The sequence below is a fragment of the Euprymna scolopes genome, chromosome 5, assembly GCF_053919585.1.
Source record: "Euprymna scolopes isolate OS-2025 chromosome 5, ASM5391958v1, whole genome shotgun sequence".
Taxonomy (NCBI): domain Eukaryota; kingdom Metazoa; phylum Mollusca; class Cephalopoda; order Sepiida; family Sepiolidae; genus Euprymna; species Euprymna scolopes.
In genome coordinates this window covers 127,246,639-127,268,848 of record NC_136486.1, presented here as the reverse complement: position 1 = coordinate 127,268,848, position 22,210 = coordinate 127,246,639, and the positions used below count along the sequence as shown (strand labels likewise).

General features: G+C 31.6%; 1 protein-coding gene across 1 annotated transcript in view; it reads left to right on the top strand.

The window, feature by feature from the left end:
- LOC145276968 (uncharacterized) overlaps nucleotides 1–22,210 on the top strand; it is a 925,232-nt gene that overhangs the window by 802,751 nt on the left and 100,271 nt on the right. The window contains exon 17 of the mRNA XM_080128511.1: nucleotides 11,504–11,539. Within this exon, the coding sequence (XP_079984637.1) occupies nucleotides 11,504–11,539 (36 nt within the window). The remainder of the gene's footprint in view (nucleotides 1–11,503; nucleotides 11,540–22,210) is intronic.

Sequence of the window (22,210 nt, the reverse complement as noted above, 5' to 3'; positions counted from 1 at the left end):
TATCTTTGGTTATACTCCCCCCCCCCACTTCCCGCTTTTTTTTTTTTTTTTAAACCAAATGTTCAAGATTTCTACATTGGATTTACAACAGATCATAACTTAAAATAATTTTTATTCAGTTAAAATAAAATAGTAATAAAAATGGTTTCATTAATTTTAGGTATTTATATAAGATTAGCCTAGGTGCCCGGTGTTGCCTAGGTGTTTGGAGGTGTGTGTTGAGGTGGTAGTAGGCAGGCAGGCAGGCTCGAACCCATACCGTGAAGGAGAAAAAGAATGTGGAAAAAAAAAAAAAAAAATTGTGACGTCTGCTGTTGCATCCATCGCAAAACCAGAAGTGATGAACATCAAAATTAAGGCTAGTCAATCGAAAAGAGTGGATGACTTTCGAAAATATCTGCGAAAAAAGCGACCCCTCCTTGTAGAAAACTGGCTGGTTGAGGGTAAAGGAATGAATGATTTTGGCCAAATGATACCAGTTTTGTCACGTTTCGACGTGTTTGTCAAAAGTTTTAGGCACACATACAAACGTACATACATACATACATACATTTAAACAGACAGTTTGCTAAAAAATACTCTGTGCCATAAATAATGGAATGATAAAAACATACTTATTTCATACTTGCCTAAATTGAAAAATATATTTATATTTCAATTCATACAGATTTCGTATTTTTTATTACAAAGTCAATTCACTACTGAATATTATATTCTATCTAATATAAAGAAGTGATTTCAAAAGTTTAAAATTATGACTTGTATGCCATCGAATCGAAACTAAAACATCTAGTGCTTCAGTTGCATTCCCTACCGTTTGAGCTATTGAGAGATAGATAAGAAAGATTTAAATGAAACCATTTCAAACCAAGAATAGATTTGAGCATCCACAAACGTAATGTCGGCAAGTTGAAATGAACATTTTGCATTTCAACATGCTGACATTTCTATACGCGTTATTCATCCATCCCTGGTGCTACCAGATCAGGCTGTCTACTGACTTCCTGAGATGAAACGCACCTACATAGATGTCTTTGTTTTTTTATTCCCTTTTGCAAAACTTAGTCATGTTCTGCGAAAACAAAAACAAAAACAACATTCTCCTCCCCTTCCCCTCCCTCGTTTTCTTTTTCCTTCACCTCCTCACCCCTTTTTTTTTTTTTTTTTTTTTTTTTTTTTTTTGCCTAGTTGGTAGGGCGATAGAACATACCAACTGCCCCCCTGCAGAGGGTAAAAATCCTTCAATGGGACCACCAGTTGACCGTTGGTGGCAACCCGTAATGCATTAAGAACGGGATCCTGGTGGTTGAGTGGAACATGCCTAGGAAATAATAACATGATACTACAACACACCACTTTGGCCCTTACTAGGCTAGACGGGAGGTTGGATAGGCCCGATCCAATCAATCGGTTGGTCATGACAAGCACTAATTCAGACAATCCAAACAAAAACACACTAACACTCAACATAAACAATAAACTGAGTTAATAAGCGATGGCTGAAGGGTCAATCAAGCTGGGAAAAAGGTAACCATCAGGAATAATAAAAATACAGGGAAACCCCATACTTGGGTGGGCATAACCATATATTGTGAATGCTTGGAAACCTCCCCATGTTTGAGTATATCAGCTATGTAGCCCTGGAGAACCGAGGCGAATGGGATTTACCCCCTCATAGTTCTTCCCCATAAGGGGCTCCGAGGAGGGTGGGGAGCATGGCTGATGAATTTTTCAAAAATTATTATGAATGCCAAAAAATCCAAGAGACCACACACAGAAATAGACTCTGACAGCGACAATGAAGATACAAACTTTCCAAGATTCATCGTGCTAGAAGCAACGTCTAATATACCGTTAACTAAAATGTCACCCTTCATTATCCAAAAGGTAATATCAAGCAAAATAACACCTAAAAATGTCAAAAAATTAAGGAATGGTACCATATTGGTAGAAGTACAAAATAAAAAACAGGCCAAAACTCTACTTCAACTACAAAAATTGCATGAAACAAACATCAAAGCTTATCCACACCAAACACTAAACTACTCCAAAGGAGTCATAAAAAACCAGGAAATCTCCGTCTGCACAACAGAAGAAATCAAAACAGAACTAAAAAACCAAGGGGTCACAGATGTAAAAAGAATCACATTTAAAAAAAAAGGAGAGGTAATATATACAAACACTTATATATTAACATTCAATTATCCTCAAATACCAGAGACCATCAATATAGGTTATGAAAGAACGAAAATAGAACAATACATTCCAAAACCTTTACAATGCTACAACTGCCAAAAGTTTGGACATAATAAAGACCAATGTCTAAGATTCTTCACATGTGGAAACTGCAGTGAAAAAAACCCAGACCACGATGAAGAAGACTGTCCAAATAAAACCAAATGCACAAACTGTCAAGAAGAGCACCACTCTCACTCAAAACAGTGCAAAATATATAAGCAAGAGAAGGAAATAATAACAATCAAATATCAAAAAAATATAACCTTCCAAGAAGCCCGCAAAGAAGTCACAAATCGCACCAAAAACTCATATGCCACAATAACCCAACAAGCAAACAAAATGTACAACTACAATGAACTAAACCTTGCTCCAGAAATTGCAAACCTAGCAAAAGAACTAAAGAACATACTTGAAGAATTAAAATCTTTTTTATCAGAACTGAAAATAAATTCTAACAGCCAAATAAAAGTCAGAAACGAACAACCCAGTATAAAAGAAAACGAAACAAAGGAAATCAGAAAAACTTCCATCAATATTGAGGAATCAATCTCTAAAGAAATGAAACCTCCTCAATTATCAAAACGTGAAAGATCCAAGTCACTAACAAGGACAAAAACAGATGTTAAAAATAAACACACAACAACAGAAAAAATGGAAATAGAACAGAACAACAAAAAAACTACCCCCCAAAAACAAAATGACAAACAAAAAACAGAATTAGTATTAATTGAAAATGAAAATAAATTTGAACTAGTTGAAACTGGTAGCCAAAAAAGACAGTCAAGACAAAGTAAATCTAAAAGTCCCAGACCAAAACCCAAAAAAAGCCTCTCACCAGAAACAAGAAACAGACCATCCACTTCCAAAAGAAACACCCAAACTAACATCGAAACTATGGACGTAGACATAAACACCAACAGTCCAAAACCAAAAGAAAATATAAACCATGACTAACAAAATCCTACAGTGGAACATAAGAGGATTAAAAATTAATATCGAAGAAATGCAAATACTTATCAAATCCTTATGTCCTGCAATAATTTGCCTACAGGAAACACACTTAAAAGAAAATAACAAAATTAACATAAAACACTACTCAATATACAACCACATAAACAAATTATCATGCAAAGCCACCGGTGGATCATCAATACTGATAAACGAAAACATTCCACACAGCAAAGTGAACTTAAAAACAAATATGCAAGCTGTTGCAATAACTGCAACACTACACAAAACAGTAACCCTATGCTCACTCTATATACCACCAAATGAAACAATAAACGAAACAGAATTAAACAATATAATCAAACAACTACCTAAACCTTTTCTACTGTTGGGAGACTTCAATAGTCACAATATATGGTGGGGCAGTAAAAAAAACAACAAAAGAGGCCAAACCATAGAAAAAATAATTAACCAAAATGATCTATGCCTACTCAACAACAAAGAGAATACATATATGCACCCACCAACGGGAACCCTATCAGCAATCGATATAACACTATGTGACCCAACTATATACATGGATTATAGCTGGAGAACACATAAGGATACATGCGGAAGTGACCACTTCCCAATCATAATAGAAAACGAGAATCCCAAGCCAGAAGACAAAACACCCCGCTGGAATTTACAAAAGGCAAATTGGGAAAATTTCCAAAATACATGTCAATACAGATTAATACCTGAAGCGAATCCTGACTTAGAACACATCACATATTTCAGCAACACCCTACTCACAATAGCCGAGGAGAACATACCAAAAAGTTCCACTACTACAAAATATAACAAACCCTGGTACAATAAAGAATGCAAAGAAGCTATAAGAGCCAGACGTGCAAACCTAAGGAAATTCAAAAACAGTCCAACGAAAGAAAATTTGGACACCTATAAAAACAGCAAAGCCAAAGCACGGAAAACTATCAAAGAATCAAAACGGAACTCGTGGAAAGACTATGTAACAAAAATTAATCAAAACACAAAACCCAAAAAAGTATGGGAGATGGTCAGAAAAATAGCAGGAAAAAATACAAAGAACCCTATTAAACACCTTATATGCGACAACACAAAGATTACCGACAAACAAAATATCGCAAATAAATTAGCAGAACAATTCTCAATGAACTCATCATCAAAAAACCAAAATAAAAAATTCCAAGCTATAAAGAAAAATGAAGAAAAAATAAAAATAAACTTCAAATCAAAAAATGAAGAAAACTACAATCAATTATTCAACAGTGCAGAACTAGAGGAGGCAATAAACAAATCTCCCGATACAGCAGTCGGCCCCGACGAGATCCATTATCAATTCCTCAAAAAACTACCAAAACCATCACTGGACTACTTATTACAAATTTACAATGAGATATGGATAACTAACAACATTCCAAAAAACTGGAAGCAGGCAACAGTAATCCCAATACCCAAACCAAAAAAAGACCATACAAACCCAACAAACTACCGACCCATTGCACTAACTAGTTGTTTGTGCAAAACTTTTGAGAGAATGATTAACGAAAGGTTAAATTGGTACTTGGAAAGCAAAAATCTAATTACAGAAAGCCAGTCGGGTTTCAGGAAAAATAGAAGCCCCACCGATCACTTAATAAAACTGGAAACACGCATAAGAGAAGCATTTGCAAAAAAAGAACATCTAATAGCAATCTTTTTTGACATGCAAAAGGCGTATGACACCGCTTGGAAATACGGAATCCAAAAAGACCTGTATGAACTAGGACTTAGGGGTAGAATGCCAGAAATTATCAGAAATTTCTTAACAAATAGAAACTTCCAAGTACGGATGGACAACACTTATTCAGTCCAAAAAGATCAAGAAATGGGGGTCCCCCAAGGCAGTATCCTGTCTGTCACCCTCTTCAACATTAAAATAAACAATATCATAAAAAACATAGACCCAGGAATTGAAAACGCCCTATACGTGGACGACCTACTTATATACTACCAATCTAAATATATACAAACAGCCGAACGCAAACTACAACTCTGTCTGAATAAAATAAACAAATGGGCCATAGAAAATGGATTTACATTCTCAGAGGAAAAAACTAAATGCATCCACTTTTGCAAATTACGAAAATTCCACCACGACCCCAACCTGAAACTGGATAACAAGAACATCCCACTCACCGACCAACATAAATATTTAGGTATTATATTCGATAAAAAATTGAACTTTATACCGCATATAAAATATTTAAAAGCAAAATGCCAAAAGACAATGCAATTGATCAAAGTCCTAGCACACACCGATTGGGGTGCAGACAAAGTCACATTATTGAAATTATACCAAACTCTAATCAGATCTAAAATGGACTATGGATGCTTCATCTATGGAGCAGCAAGGAAGTCCTACATAAAAGAACTAAATACAATCCATCATCAAGGATTAAGATTAGCCTTGGGAGCATTTAGAACCTCTCCAGTAGAAAGCCTCTATATAGAGGCCCATGAGCCTCCACTGATTCTAAGACGACAGAAGTTAGCGCTACAATATTACCTAAAGCTGGTATCGTGTCCAACAAATCCTGCATACCAATGTACCCTCCACCCACAATACACACATCTCTTCAACAAGAAAGAAAATATCATCAAGCCCTACAGCCTCCGGATAAAAAACCTTCTCACAGAAGCCCAAATGGACATTACAAAAATACATAAATATAACAAATCAAAAACTCCACCCTGGATGATCAAACAACCACACATAATATTAAAATTAAATAAATATCCCAAAACGAAAACCCACCCATCAACCTTCCATGAAGAACTACTTATCATCCAGAATACATACAAAGAATACACACAAATTTACACTGACGGATCAAAAGATGGAGATAAAGTAGGATGCGCAGCCATCCACAAAAAAATAAAACTAAAGAAAAGGCTCCCAAACGAATCTTCTATTTTCAGCGCAGAAGCAACAGCCATAGATTCGGCACTGAATATAATAACCAATGATGACCATCAAAAATATATCATATTTACTGACTCACTTTCAATACTCATATCTCTAAAAGAAAAAAAAATGACAAACCCACTTATTACAAAATTGCTAAACAAAATAGATGCCATAACCATGAAAAAAAACATTATCTTTTGCTGGATACCAAGCCATATCGGCATATACATGAATGAACAAGCAGATAAGGCAGCAAAGGAATCTCTGCAACAAAACCACATAAGTGGAAAAATCCCCTATACAGACCTAAAGACTAAAATAAACACATTTTTGAAGAGAAAATGGCAAGAAAACTGGAGCTCATGCACCAAAAACAAACTATTCCAAATAACACCAAATATTGGAACGAGAAACACCAAAAAGTTAACAAGAAAGGAAGAGGTAGTAATGACCAGACTGCGAATAGGTCACACTCACATCACCCACTCACATCTACTAAAAGGGGAGGAGACACCAAACTGTATAACGTGTCAAGAACCCTACACAATACACCATATACTGACAAACTGCATTGACCTTGAACAAATCCGAACAAAGTATTACCAAGAAAAAAATCTGAAAACAATATTAAACAAGATTGATCCCCAAAAAATTATCAATTTTCTGAAAGAAACTAAAATATACTCAAAAATATAAGGAAAGACCCCCCCCCCCCAAAAAAAGAAAAACCTTAAGAAGAACAAACCAATATTTAACACAACATAACGAACCTTTCGGCATTAAATGACCCCAAAGTGGTTGATATGCCGTAAAACAGAACAAACGAACAAACAATATTCATCCATCCAAACAAAGAGTTTTTTTTTTTTGTTGTTTTTTTTACATGGTGGTCACTGCTTATCAAGGCCCGGAAGCCACTCAGGGATAATGGTTATTGCAAGTACAGTACGTTAGTGTGGAGATTTGATGAAGTGTTTACTTAAGGGGGCGGTTCATTAGGAATTTGTTAACGTTGGACTTGAAGACATCCAAGTTGTAGTCAGGTGGGAAGCAGGCAGGCAGAACAGAGTTCCACAGGCGTGCAGTTCTAAGAAAGAAGAATTTACTTATTATAAATCATCCTTGGTGTATGATTACTATTTCCTGTTAATTTCAGTGTAATGTGGCCAGTAGTTTAAGAGTTTATCAGTTAAATATTTTCACCAACACATACACACACTGTTTTATTTATACAGCAAAGAACTGTAAGATTGATAATTGATGGTTAAAGAAAGATTTTTGACAATACATTTCTTTGAATTTAAACAGTCCACACTTCTACACTATCCATTAACAAATTACTTAAATTAGATGTCTTATAATTTTTCATTAATTGACTACAAAAAAATTAAAGTTCAATTTTTTTTGGTTTTCATTAAATGAGATAAATGATGGAAAATAGTTTCAAATTTATTTGGAATTTCATACAAAGATATCAAACAAAGTCCTTGCTGTTTGTTCTCTAAGGGTAAATATGGCATTTATATAGACTTAAAGTTATTATAAAATTTATTTACATTTTTTTTTGCATTTAGTATACTCATTCAGATTTTGGCCTGCAAGTTGAAACTTTTTCCATTCTAAGCTTACAGAGAATCTTTTCTGTACTGAGATTTAGTAAACTCTTCCTCTCTCCCACCTCATTGGGTGATAAATGGTTCTTATCAAATTATAAAAATATAAATTTTAGTTCTCATTAATAAAGGATATTTTAGATTTTTGTTTTTCTTATTAAATATTATAAAAGCAGGTGACAATTGCAGTTCCAAATAAATGAACTGAGAGAAACATTTGATATACTTTTTTTTTTTTTTTACTTAAGTTTACCCCTTACAAAGCATATCGCCACTTGGATGTAAGAGGCTACTATTTGAGGCCATGTCTAAGAAAGATAAGCAGGATATTCGTTTATGTTACATTTAAACTTCTGCATATCAGTACAGCCAGGGAAGCAGGCAGCAGGAAGGGAATTCCAAAGTCTAGCTGTTTGAGGGAAGAAACTATTAAACTATTTTCTGGCATTTAGGGACATCAACAGGGAAGGGGTGAGATCTTATTTCTAAGCACGTTTGTCGGGGATATGTACGTCGAAGGGGTACAAGTGAAACTAGTTCATCAGAACACATTTCATTAAAATATTTGTAAAACGGGCATAGTGATGCAACATTGTGGCGATGGGACAGGGTCTGGAGCTTAGTTGATGAAGTGGGACCAATTAGATTGACAAATCTATTTTGGAATTTATCTAAGAGGAAGAGACTAGTGGTAGATGCACCAGCCCAGATGTGGTCACAATATTCCATGCATGGGCGAATGGTGGCCTTGTAAAAGTACAGGATACTCTCAGGTGTGAGTAGTCTTCTAGCTTGATAGAGAGAACCTACCTTCTTTGCAGCAGCCTTTACAATGGCCTCTATGTATTTGCTCCAGTTCGTATTGCCCGCAAAAGTTAGGCTAAGGAGTTTGAAGGTAGAATTTTTGTCATAGATATAGGGGGTTGGAAAGGTGGCTTGTAATTCTTAAAAGAGAGCAGCTTAGTTTTACTAGCATTAAATGTTACTATCCATTTGAGGCCCCATTCCACTAAAGTCTGGAGGTCATTTTCTAATCATTCTGCCGTTGTCTTAGATTTATGTACTTAAGATATACTTGTGTATCAGGCAAAATAGACATCTACACCAAAATATTAGGAAAAATTGAGTAGAATTTTATTCTATAATATAAAGAGCAGCTGTCTGTGTGTATGTTTGTATGTCCGATTAAAAGTTTAAAAAAAAAATGCAAAACAAACATCCACAAAGTTAGTATTTTTCTTGATTGGCATCGTCCTGGATGAACAATATCTAAAATTTAGAACATTTGAATCATTCTTTGACTTTAAACTGGCACAGATTTCGTCAGTTTTCCAGCAAAATCATATACTAACTAAAGGGAAGTAACTGATTTTTTAATTGAAGAGAAATTCATGAAAGTGTGTGCGTGTGTTAAAAGGGAGAAATGCCCTGGGCAGAAAAGAAAAAGAAAAAAAGGGTTTGGGAAAAGAAGGAGGGAAAACCGGCAGGAAAAATATTGAAATGAAGTTTTACTAGAAATAGGTTACACTTGTTCCCCAGTATCCTTTCTAGTTAAAAAAAAAAAAAAAAAAAAGTTTTATTGAATTTGGTAATCTGCCATTAAAAAGAGCATATTACTATAAATTAAATTTGTCATTTAAGTAAGTAATAAAGTCTGGCTGATCAATTAAAATATGAAAAGCTGATAATTTTTTAGAATTTTTGGTAAGGATACTTATTTTTGCATAATACATAAGTATATCATTGGATTTTTACTTGGGATGCGATTCTCACTTATGCATAATGCTATAAAGCCACCTCAATGTATTTCTCTCTCTCTCTCTAATATATATATATATATATATATATATATATTGTATATAAATGATTTCTTTTTTAATTTACAAGATATAACTCGTGACTTCTGTATTACAAATAAAAAAGCTAGAAGTAACTAGAGTAATCCTCAAGTATTATGAAATAGAATAATCAAGTTATTGTTGAAGGACATAGTAACCCCATTGGGAGTGATGCTTTTCCTGGTCATTGTTCAGACATTCCTTAAGGTTTTATTTTTACATTTTCTTTTCTGTTTTTTTTTTTTTCTGATTGATTTGTAAACAAGCAATATCATCATGAATATAATTTATGGAAATTTTGCACTTACATTATTTCACTGAATAAAAAAATACATAAAAACTTGGCCTTTGTTTGTGCTTCTGAATTTTTGAGATAAGGATTGATATGTACGGTCTGGATTATTTGGACTATGGTTCTCATCTTGAGTGTTACTTTTACAACGTTTCGGTTGATGTAATCTCCAGGATATTGAGAAACCAGGTATGGCTGAGCACATACAGACAGAAAAAGGAAACCATCTCCCCTTATGGAATGAAGTAATAATTATAGACAGAAGTACGGCGGAGAGTAAGACAACTCAAAAAAGCAGTGCATGTGCTGATCACATACTCAGCAGACCTAGTATAGGATTTAATACAATATGGAAATCATTAATTATAAATAATAAAGTCACCATTTAATATATAAGAAAATCAATTTAAACTCTGTAAATTAGAATTTACAACAAGTTATTAGTCGACAAGGAATATAGTTTGAAAACTTAAAATTTACAAGGAAAATTTATTTATTTTTTAATTTTAAAGGGAAAATTTTAAGTTTTTAACTTGTATTCCTTATCGAATAATAAAGTGTTGTAAATCCTGATTTATGGAGTTAGAATTGATTTTCTTATATCAATGCTCTATCTTGAATATTGAGCTTTTTCATCTGGTTAGGATTGTCATATAAATATTAGAATTAATACTTGCTTTAAGTTTACAGAATTATTCAATTAGTAAACTTGAAATTTTTGGAATATATATATATATATATTTTTTTTTTCAAATTTTGGAATATATATATATATATATATACACATACACAGTAACCTGTAGTAATAAATAATGATGCATATTAGTCAGTAGTAAGATCGAACATTTAAAAGCAAAAATAGGTTTAAGGCTTCCAAAATTCATTCTAGAATTGTCTGCATTTTGTGGATAAAGTACTTGGTAAAATTTTGTAAGTTACACTCTTCTGGGGGTTGAAAATTTAATTCTCAGTGGGGCGGGGGTGACACTCACAATGCAATTGCGAATTACTTAGGACTCCTACTTGGTTATATGGCTGGATAGTATGTGAGCCCCGTGGATTAAATAAAGAGTTCCATTCTAAATTTTGTGCAGATTTCCAAATTTTACAAAGATTCCAAAATTCGACAGGATACATTTGGAGAAGTTTGTAAGTAATATTAATCAAAACATTGTGAAAATAACATTCAGATGAGAATAATCCAAATAATATGAATTGACTTTTGTTTACTTATATAGAATATATGAGTACATCGCCATAAGGCATAAACATTGTTTGCTAATAAAATTTTTAGTTGCTCATTCGCGAGTGCCTGGTGTATACAAGATTTCAGTATTTTACTGCTCCTCATATCATTATCATTGAGAACTCGTTGTCACATTTGTATTTTTGTATCATCAATGTCTCATGTAGTTTTTGCATCGTATGACCATCACTGTCTCTTGTTTTGTATTTGTTTGAAAAATTGTTCAAGTGTTTGTTGCAAAGCTTTTTGTTTTGTCACCTGTTGGCAGAGAATGTTGTTGATAAATATGTCTGTCGGCCAGGTGTGGGATCTTTAATGACTTCTGTTATAGTGTTTTACTTGTTCTACCTGCAGACCGTGATACCCGAAGACAGCATGGGAGATCTCCAGGTAAGTACCTGAAGTTTTAGTATCTTAGTCTATATTGTCACTTTTTACATTTTTTTTTTAAATATATGTTCAATAAAAAAAAAAAAAATTATATTACAGCCATATTTTTTTTGTGAATTAAATAACATTTTTCAGCTTTCAATGGATGTCATGTTTATTTATTTATTTTTTTTTAATTTTTATTAAATCATTTCATTTTCATTATTCTGTCTTCCTTCATTTCTTTTACAAATTTCATTCAATAATTCAGAATATTTATCAAAACAAAACACAAAAAATTACAAGTAATGTAGAGTTATAATTCATTTTGGCAATATTCCATATTTACTCATCCAAATGAGTTCCAGGTTTTAAAAGCTCAGAAGCAAAGGGAGTTAGTTCATAAACCCTACCGAAAATGTAGGTCAAAAGTAAAAATTTTTTTTTTTTTTAATTTAATAATATCCATTTTAAATGAATGTTTATTTACCTTTTTTTTTTTAATTTACAGAAACATTTTACAGAAAGAAATGAATATTGAATGTACAGTAAACATGTTCGATTTAGTTGATTAGATTTTTAAAAATATTTTATATTCAATATTAATTATGTCTATAAAAATGTTTCTGTAAATAAGCACTTTTAAAAAAATACGAAAATAAATATTTATCTTTTAAAAATCAGTTTACAGATAATCTTATATTTAATAAAATATCTTTCTTTTGACATACATTTTAAGCGAGGTTTTCAAATTAACTTACACCATTTACTTCTGAAGACTTTCAAAATCGGAACTCATTTGGAGGAGTAAATACACAACATCACCTTCACATTTTTCCTAATAAAGAGATTCTATTGGGTTAGCTGTAAGGTTAACAATTCTGATAGGAGAAAGCTCCAATTAAAAAATGACAGGTTTTACTCTAAAAGATATTTTACTTTAAAGAAATTGAACTTCAAAATTTAAAATGAATCTTTCAAGGCTTGATTTCAGCATTAGACATCTTAAATGCCATTTTTCATACCACTATGTTATGTACAGCTATCCTACTGTATTTAAATGTACACAGAAAATAAAAAATAAATATTTATCAGTTTCAATAACTATCTTAAACTCATGTTCATTTCAAGAAGTACTCAAATACAATTTATAATTTCTATTTTGTCAAGAAATACAAATTATGGTTATTTAGTTTTTATCTTCAATGTTATTCTTACAATGTTTTAGCTGATGAACCAGAGAGAACTGAACCCTTTATTTAATCCATTGAAGTATATTGTTCTTGTTCAACAAGATATACCTGAAGAAAGTCAGAGGTTACATCGGCCAAAACATAACATTGAAGATGAGAGCAGTAGTCCGAATATCTGAATAATACAAATTTAATCCTCATTAAATTTCTCATGAATTGTTATTTGTTTCAAAGAAATAAAAATTCTGAATTATTTTTTTCCATTTTTTTTCTTTTTCAATTTCTTCCCTTTCCAAATATTTAGGTTAGTGACTAGAAAAATTAAACTTTTTAATTATTTTAGAAAGATTGCCATGGTAGTTTCACAATTACCTCCCTTTAGCACTTTAGTCATATGCATAATTTTTCAGTTTGGTGGAGTATTTAGTGAAGTGTTTAGTATAGTTACTGAAATAGCCAAAATTAAGTTTTTTAATAGTATTTTATTGCTTAGTAGGCTATCAGTTTTATAGTTTTGGTGTATTTTAGGCTAAAGGTCTAAGCATTCTAGATTAAAATAATATAGAATTTCCTAATTTTTTTTCTCTTTGGTTTTTTAAATATGTTCATTTTGTTCAGTGTTGTCTCATGAAATATCAACAAAACCATAATATTAAGTAATAAAACAATGTACAAAATTAACATTACAATATTCCAGATTGAAAAAATAATCATGAATGTATTTATTGAAAAAAAAAAAAAAATGTCTAACTAAAAGCAGTTTTTGAATTTACTTTTACAATTCTGTTATTTTCATTCTTGGCATATTTAGAAGGGTTATATGCATTTTAGCATTAAAAGTAATCCACCCATATATATATATATATATATATATATAATAAATGACAAACGTCTATACTCCAAATTTCATGATATTGACCATCTTACAATTTATTACTTTAAGCACATTGATATTCATAATTCTTGACAGTACCTGTTTTGTAGCGCAAAAACATTCAGTTAATTATTATTTCAATCAAAGAATCAATTCTGTCATTAGCTGGATATAATAATTAAATGAATGATTTTCTGCTACAAAACAGTGCTGTCAACATACTTAAAGAAATAAATTGTAAAACGGTCAACATCATGAAATTTGGAATATAGACTTTTGTCATTTGTTTGTTATATGCTCTGTAATTACATTGAGCTTCATAAATTAAGGATTTGTATAGATAAAAGGTGAAATATAGTTGAAAAAAAAAAAAAAAAACAAAAACAAACAGAAATATATATATATGTACACACACACACGAGTGTATACCCTCAGTTAAAAAAATAAAGTATATTTCACTTGTGTTTGCTCTGATATTTATATGAAGTAATGTCTTGCATGAGTTGGAAGAAGTATTTTATTCTTGCACGCATCACAACGATGTCCATATGTTTTATTGTAACAAAGATACAACACAAGTGATCAATAAAGAACAATTAAAAGTAATTTGTTTTTTCCCCACTCTCCATGATACATTTTTTCGTTTTTAAAACAAATTGGGGATTATTCATCTCATTGACATCAAACCATAGATTTAATGTGATATTTTGATGAGCCGTTCCTCTTAAGTAATCCAATTTACCAAATTTCCACTACTAACAATTATTACGACATTGTCTCATTGACCACTGTACGTTTATTAACCCTTATCCTTGAGTGGCCTCTGAGCCTTGATAAGTAGTGACTCCTTTGTCAAAAAAAAAAAAAAAAAAAAAAAAAATGTCTAGCTTAAGGTAGGCTCAATAGTTTCTGACAAAATTGGATCATTAATTCCCCACACAAGAAAAAAAATTATTCAGGCTTCATGCCTAAGTAACAAATAAACTGTATCGTTATCAAAAAAAAACAAAAAAATAAAAAAGGAATATTTATTAAATGTGTTTATTAATAATTAGGGAAACGGCTGTATGTTAAAGATGACCTGAAAATACATTAATAAAGACATAACGTAACGCAGAAATATGAATTCTCAATAAGAAACACATTGATACTCATGATTTTTGAATGGTACATGTTTCATTCAATGAAAAAATCAGTGAAAATGTGTCTGGTACTTATGTAAAAACTTATGTTATCAAATAAATCACATGGTACTTATGTAAAAACTTATGTTATCACATAAATCACGTGGTACTTATGTAAAAACTTATGTTATCACATAAATCACATGGAACTTATGTAAAAACTTATGTTATCACGTAAATCACGTGGTACTTATGTAAAAACTTATGTTATCACATAAATCACGTGGTACTTATGTAAAAACTTATGTTATCACATAAATCACGTGGTACTTATGTAAAAACTTGTTATCACATAAATCACATGGTACTTATGTAAAAAGTTATGTTATCACATAAATCACATGGTACTTATGTAAAAAGTTATGTTATCACATAAATCACGTGGTACTTATGTAAAAACTTGTTATCACATAAATCACATGGTACTTATGTAAAAACTTATGTTATCACATAAATCACATGGTACTTATGTAAAAACTTATGTTATCACATAAATCACATGGTACTTATGTAAAAACTTGTTATCACATAAATCACGTGGTACTTATGTAAAAACTTATGTTATCACATAAATCACGTGGTACTTATGTAAAAACTTATGTTATCACATAAATCACGTGGTACTTATGTAAAAACTTATGTTATCACATAAATCACCTGGTACTTATGTAAAAACTTGTTATCACATAAATCACATGGTACTTATGTAAAAACTTATGTTATCACATAAATCACATGGTACTTATGTAAAAACTTATGTTATCACATAAATCACGTGGTACTTATGTAAAAACTTATGTTATCACATAAATCACGTGGTACTTATGTAAAACTTATGTTATCACATAAATCACGTGGTACTTATGTAAAAACTTATGTTATCACATAAATTACGTGGTACTTATGTAAAAACTTATGTTATCACATAAATCACATGGAACTTATGTAAAAACTTATGTTATCACATAAATCACATGGTACTTATGTAAAAACTTATGTTATCACACTGACGTGTTTCATATGAAAAATGGAAAGAAATATGTCCAACGCAGTACAAACCGATATTTGAAAATCTCGTAGTTTTGTTTTGATTATTAACCCCATGGTGATCCGACAAAAGACCAATAACATGATCAAGCGCTCCAAGTACCATTCATTTTCTGGAAACTGACCACTGAATATATGTTTCCCTTTGCCAAGGGCATATCCAGAAGTGATTTTTCCAGGTTTTTTTCATTCATGATGGACGACCTCTGACACTAGTATCACTGGATCTTAAAGGTAAACCCATTATAAAATGTCAAGTCACTTTCTTCTTTCCATGAGCCTGATGTTCAAAATTCCTTGCACATCATATTTTAGATGAAGAGTGTTTTTGACTATGCTGAGCCAACAAATATTTGTCACAAACTCTTACTATTGGCTTAATATATATGCCGGTAGAAAAACATGTAAATATCTGGCGATTCAAAACTCCCTCTGTTACTGCTATAAAGTTTGTAGTGAAGTGGAAAGAAATGTTTTTTAGAGTTTGGGCATTATTTACTTAGAGTTTCAATAGTTATTGAAAAATTTTTGCCTAACTTGCCAGAAGCATGTCTCATCTCTATCTTTTTATATATATATATATATATTATAATAATTTTAATACCTACAGACACTAGTGTTTCATCCTTTCGGAAATCATCAATGCAGAGTGATACGCTTATTACCAGTCGGGAGATTTGAACTTGGCCACAAAGTCATCTCTGGCTCCATTATCAAGGAACCAACATCAAGGCCAATCTCAACCGTGAGAGATAACATTGAAATTTTAACATTTATTTTTGAAATGTGGTAAAATCTGGCCATAGTGATCTAATGATTATAACATGATCTGCACTGCGAGCTTAGGCGACCGACTTTCTATTTCAACTTTAAAGTGCTCAACAGTAAGAAACCGAGTTTCTTAAATATTCTATCTATGTATATATATGTATGACTACTTCATTTAATCACATAAATATACGAAAGTATAATTTTATGAGTTTAATTTTAGTATTTACTTCAACAGTGCTCAATATATAGGTAGAGCTAGAAAGTTATAAAAATATATATGGCAATTAAGCTACACAGAATATTCCGCGTTTCATCCACGCTAGGATTTGTCAGGCTTATGCGAAGAGTTGTGGTTGTCTCACGTTTTTATATATGCACATTCTATTGAGTTTTTAGTTGGCCAATCAGCTTCCTAGTTTCCACTGCGCCCCTCCTGATCAGCAGGCACTTAAAGGACAAAGGAGGGGCGCAGTGGAAAATAGGAATCTGATTGGCTAACTAAAAACTCGATAGAATGTGCATATATAAAATCGCGAGATAACCACAACTCTTCGCATAAGCTTGACGAATCCTAGCATGGATGAAACGTGGAGTATTCTGTGTAGATTAATTGCCATATATATAATATAAACATACTTTAACAAATTATATATATACATATCATATTTATATCTTAGATAAATATGACAATTTATAATGTAATTGTGACTTGGGATATGATTATCTTTTGAGAAAGCATAAGATATCAAAGTTTAGAAAAATGCGTTTCCTCTCAAACATCATGCCGCAAGTTCCTACAAATAATCAGAATTGTATTGTAGATAATTTACAAACTGCTTAATATACTAAATACTTTTTTATTTTTGCTTATTGCTTTATCTTTAAAGATATTCAAGTTTTGTACATTTTTCTAAATCTGAAAATTTCAGCAGTTATGTAATAAAATGATGCATGACTTAATTTCAACACAAATAGCTTAGCATGGAGTTTAGAAAGATTACAATTTAAAAGTGTGAATGGCTTGCCTTTGCTGTGTATTGTTGTTGTTGAATAAATGCAGAGTACAATTGCTGATTTCTTTTTTTTTTAGGAGGGGGGGGTATGATAATGTTCTTCATCCATGTTTGACTTAAACCTTTACTTTTTTTTTTAACATATATATATATATATATATATATATATATATACCTATAAAGTTGAATTTTTTTTCAAAGTCTATATTTTTTATTTAAAATATTAAAACACATTTCTGTTCAATCATGAATATGAGAGCAGTTTCATGAAAGTTAACTAATTTGCATATTCCTTTGAAAAACGAAGGTTTATTAATTAATTATTCATTTTATATTGTTTCTTATTGGATGATTACGCTTAATACTATTATGCGTATTTTCTACATTATGCTTAATTTAGCTGAAGCGCTAAATGTTTCGGTTCTGATTCTAGCTGATGGTACCAAAGTTATGTATATATATTTTTTAACTTTGAAACCATGACTACATATTGGATACAATATATAGATCACTAGACAAATTGTTCTATAATAATAAATATGAAATCTACATTAATTAAAATACCATATCTAACCATATTTTACAACCAAGCATGGTTTTCTAGTATATATATATATACTAGCGGGGGTACCCGGCGTTGCCCGAGTGTTTGTTTCCGGGACGGGGGGGGGTTAAAAAATGTTATGGTAGGTAAGTAGGAAGGATCAAACCCGGAGTCATGAGTAAAAGTAGGAAAATAAAGTGTGAAAAAAAACAAAACATCTGCAACGTTAACAGTTCGGCCACCAAGAAAAGTCCATTCCAGTTGTTTAGGAAAAAAAAAAAAAAACGACTACGGTAGGTCGGCGCGAACGTGAAAATATAATGTGAATTGTCCAGCACGCTAACCACTACGCCACAGAGCACTGCAGCTTAGTTTAGTGATTTTAAATAACTTCACATGAAAGAACTACGAAGCCAAACCGGTGTTCTCTTCTCAACTGTTCCTTGTGAACGTTCCCCAAACGGTGTTAAGTGGTGGCAGGGGGAGGAGGAATTTATTAGAGAGAAAATATTTTACCACTTCCATTGATCTTAACCGATTTTGGCCGTGACTTCTCAGCAGAAAAAGTATAGAAATCTAAGATTATCGAGGAATTTGAGAAATAATAAGCCTATAACACACCTCAGATATTGTTCTGCCGTTTGTGCATATTATATTTGCATGAAATATCTTGATTTTTAATCCTATTAAGGTCAAAATCCGACGGGAAAAAATGAGTTCATTTTATTTATATATATATAAAGTATAAATTGAGCTTTGTATGTGCCTACACACACACATATAAAGTAGTGACATGCTGTCGCAATAGGCACAGCCATTGATATGTCAAGTTCAAGTTCCTCTAACCCTATGACATCATTTAAATTCATTTGGGAAAATGTATCAATCCATATATCTTCCATCCATCTTTAAATCAAACTTCTTATGCATTTACTCAAGATTGAATAAAAATTTTTTATATACATTTATATTTATTTTTTGTTACGTTTTACTTTGATTAGTTTTGGTTTACAGTAAGATTTAATTCATGTGGGTGTGAAAACAATTGTTATCTAAAAATAAATTACTTACTGCACTTTCGAGCAATACCAGGTATCCCTGCTAGTTATATAATATATTGCACATATTTCTACTGGGTATGACACAAATTTGCATCAATGACTAGTTAAAACAAATACAAAAAAATAACTAATTAATATTAAGTTGAAGCATACAAAAGTCTATCAAAATGACTGGATTTTACATTAAAACAATTAAAAAAAAACTTGATATGCAACCGTAAACTAAAACCAACTAAATTTTAGATTCATATTTCAGAATTGTTAATCTAGAAAGTTTGATGGTAAAAGAAAAAAATACAATCTGATATGTTCACAAAAAGTAATAAAAAAATCGGTTGAACTAGGACATAAAGTTTTTTTTTCTATGTTTTTGTCACTTTTATTCTTTTGTATGAAAGAAATTTTTTTGTCTTTTCTTTGTTTAACAAAACTATTAAAATGCCATCAAAAATCCAGTTCTAAGTTTACAAAACATTGTTTCTCTTTTTCTTTCAGTCTCTAATTACTTTATTCCACAGTGTGCGTAAATAGGATGTCTCATGTAAAAAATATAGAAAGAAAAAAAAAACTATAGAAAAAGAACTACAAAAAAAAAAAAAAGTTGATTCAATTAGTTATTAAAAAAATATTGTAGAATTAATCTTCCGTAGATCATAAACGGCAACTTTTTTTTCATACAATACAATGTTTCTCAGTAAATGTAAATGGATTTACACTTTCAGAGCATATATATCTTTATTAAAATTGCTGAGGGCACAGAAATTCATATTATATTGCTGTGTCTTACACGTGCTTCATTAAATGACATTAATCAAATCATCAGATCCTTACATGAAACAAAAACTTTATTTTTCTTGAACTCATGTAAGTCTCTGATGTTTTTTTTAGTATATTCATGCCATTCAATGAAACACGTGTAAGACACAGCAATAAAACAATGTGAATGTTTTTGTGACCTTGGAATTTTTAATAAAGTTATAGTCATGGAAGTTTTTGAATTTTCATAACTATAAAAAAACAAAACAAAAAAAAAACAAACAAAAAAAATCAAAGCATTTTTAATCCAAAGTCCTCCTTTCGAAAACTCCTTTCCTTGTAAGTCTTGCAGCCACTGCCTTAGTTTACTTTCAAGAATTATGTTAGTCCAATTATTATTGTAGGTATTCAGGTTGTTTACCATGAAAACTGTTTTGGAGATTTAAAAAACAAAACAGTATTCTACATCAGGACCCCTCATCAGTGTTGATCAAACTCCACTCTTTCAAAAATCAAAAACAAAACTTTTGGATATCAGGTCTAGTTTTTGCTCCAGATTTTATATTTGTTGCTAACGTATTCATTTTATTAAAATATGTTCCTTGCTTATGTTGTTAGTCTTTGCCCCCCCCCAAAGTGTTTGTTATTTACAAAATGCACACACTATATATAGTCATCCACATACTGTACTGTTTTGCTGTATCACAGCTCATCAGTGCGGTTAGACAAGCAACTACCTCAAGCTAGGATCGAAACTCGACTGCTCTAACGATAGTCGGTATATACATTGATGGCAACCTTCTGTCTGACAAGACAATGCCATTTTGTATCTAGTCTGGTGCACTGCAGCATCTGCTGTGGCTATACAGTTCAAACTGGAATTGGCTCTCCGGATGCAGGCTTGGGCAGATGATAAAGATACCTAAGTTTGCCCAGTTACCAGTTATACACACACTAGTAAATGTATGCATACTCTAGATGAAAATATTTTACATTTTGTGAATACATATACAGATTATTTCTTGTTCCAATAAAAAAAGTTATATGCATAAAAACCGGTTACTTATATGTATACAACAATAAAATAAATAAAACTAGAAATCCATAATTCCTGCTTTTTAAAAATCATGTAAATTAGACCTGGTATAAACTCTGATGAGTGCATTTTGTTTCTCTTTATTTAATAAACAGTGCATGTTAATGTGTACTAAAGTGGTCAGTTATAGTCAAGGTTTCCTTTATATCAGGGGTGACACAGAGGTGAAGAAAAAGGGTATCTCTCTATTCCTAAGATTACTCCACTTACGCTTGAACCTCCCTTTAAAATGCTGAGTGTCTAGCAAGGGGGCATCAAGTGCCATTTTTAAGACTTTTGTATGACTGGACCAAGGATTGAACCTTGGCCTCCTGGACCAATAGCAAACTATTATGTTAAATGGGTCGGCTGTATGCATTAATGACATGTATTTTATTCAAAACAAGTAAAGTACATTATATAGATAACAGTTCAAGTATTAAGCTAGGACAATAATTTTCAGGGCTTTAGAATAAGATCAAGAAACCTACACATTTAACATAATATATTTGACAAATGTGACAGTTTTGATTAGACACTGAATCACCTGAAGGAGACAGATTTGAGTTAGTTATACACTCCATATAAGAACAATAGCAGACCTTCCAATTTAATCCATGGACACAAACATATGATTAAAACATACTCATATATACAAAGGATAAAATATCACAATAAATATTAATGACTATGAAAAGTAGAAAATAATGTTTTGTCAACAGAACTGGAGTTTTTTTTTGTTATTATTTGATGAAATGTGTGAAACCTGTGGTTATGTTTTATTTAATTTTAACTGTATAAAGGTATGTAACATTTTCACAGAACATGCTAAGGTATTGCTTGTGGCCCTATAAAAGGGGCATAAAGAAAGATGTGAACAACAGGTTTAGGTTGTACAAGAAAGTCAATACAAAGGAAGGTTGTGTATATTTTCAACTTTTAAGTTAGATAGTCTGTAGTCTCACATTGTGTTGTGATAATTACCCACGAAAATAATAATTCTAAGAATTTTTATAATGGTTAGAAGATTCCATTTTAAGTGAATGGGTAAGTCCCTATAAACTGTTATGTAACATTTTAACGTCTTGCAAAGAGACAATCAACGACTACAAACTTATTACATTGTAACCCGGATATAAGAGACTTCTCCTGTCCCTACAGCTCTGTTATATTC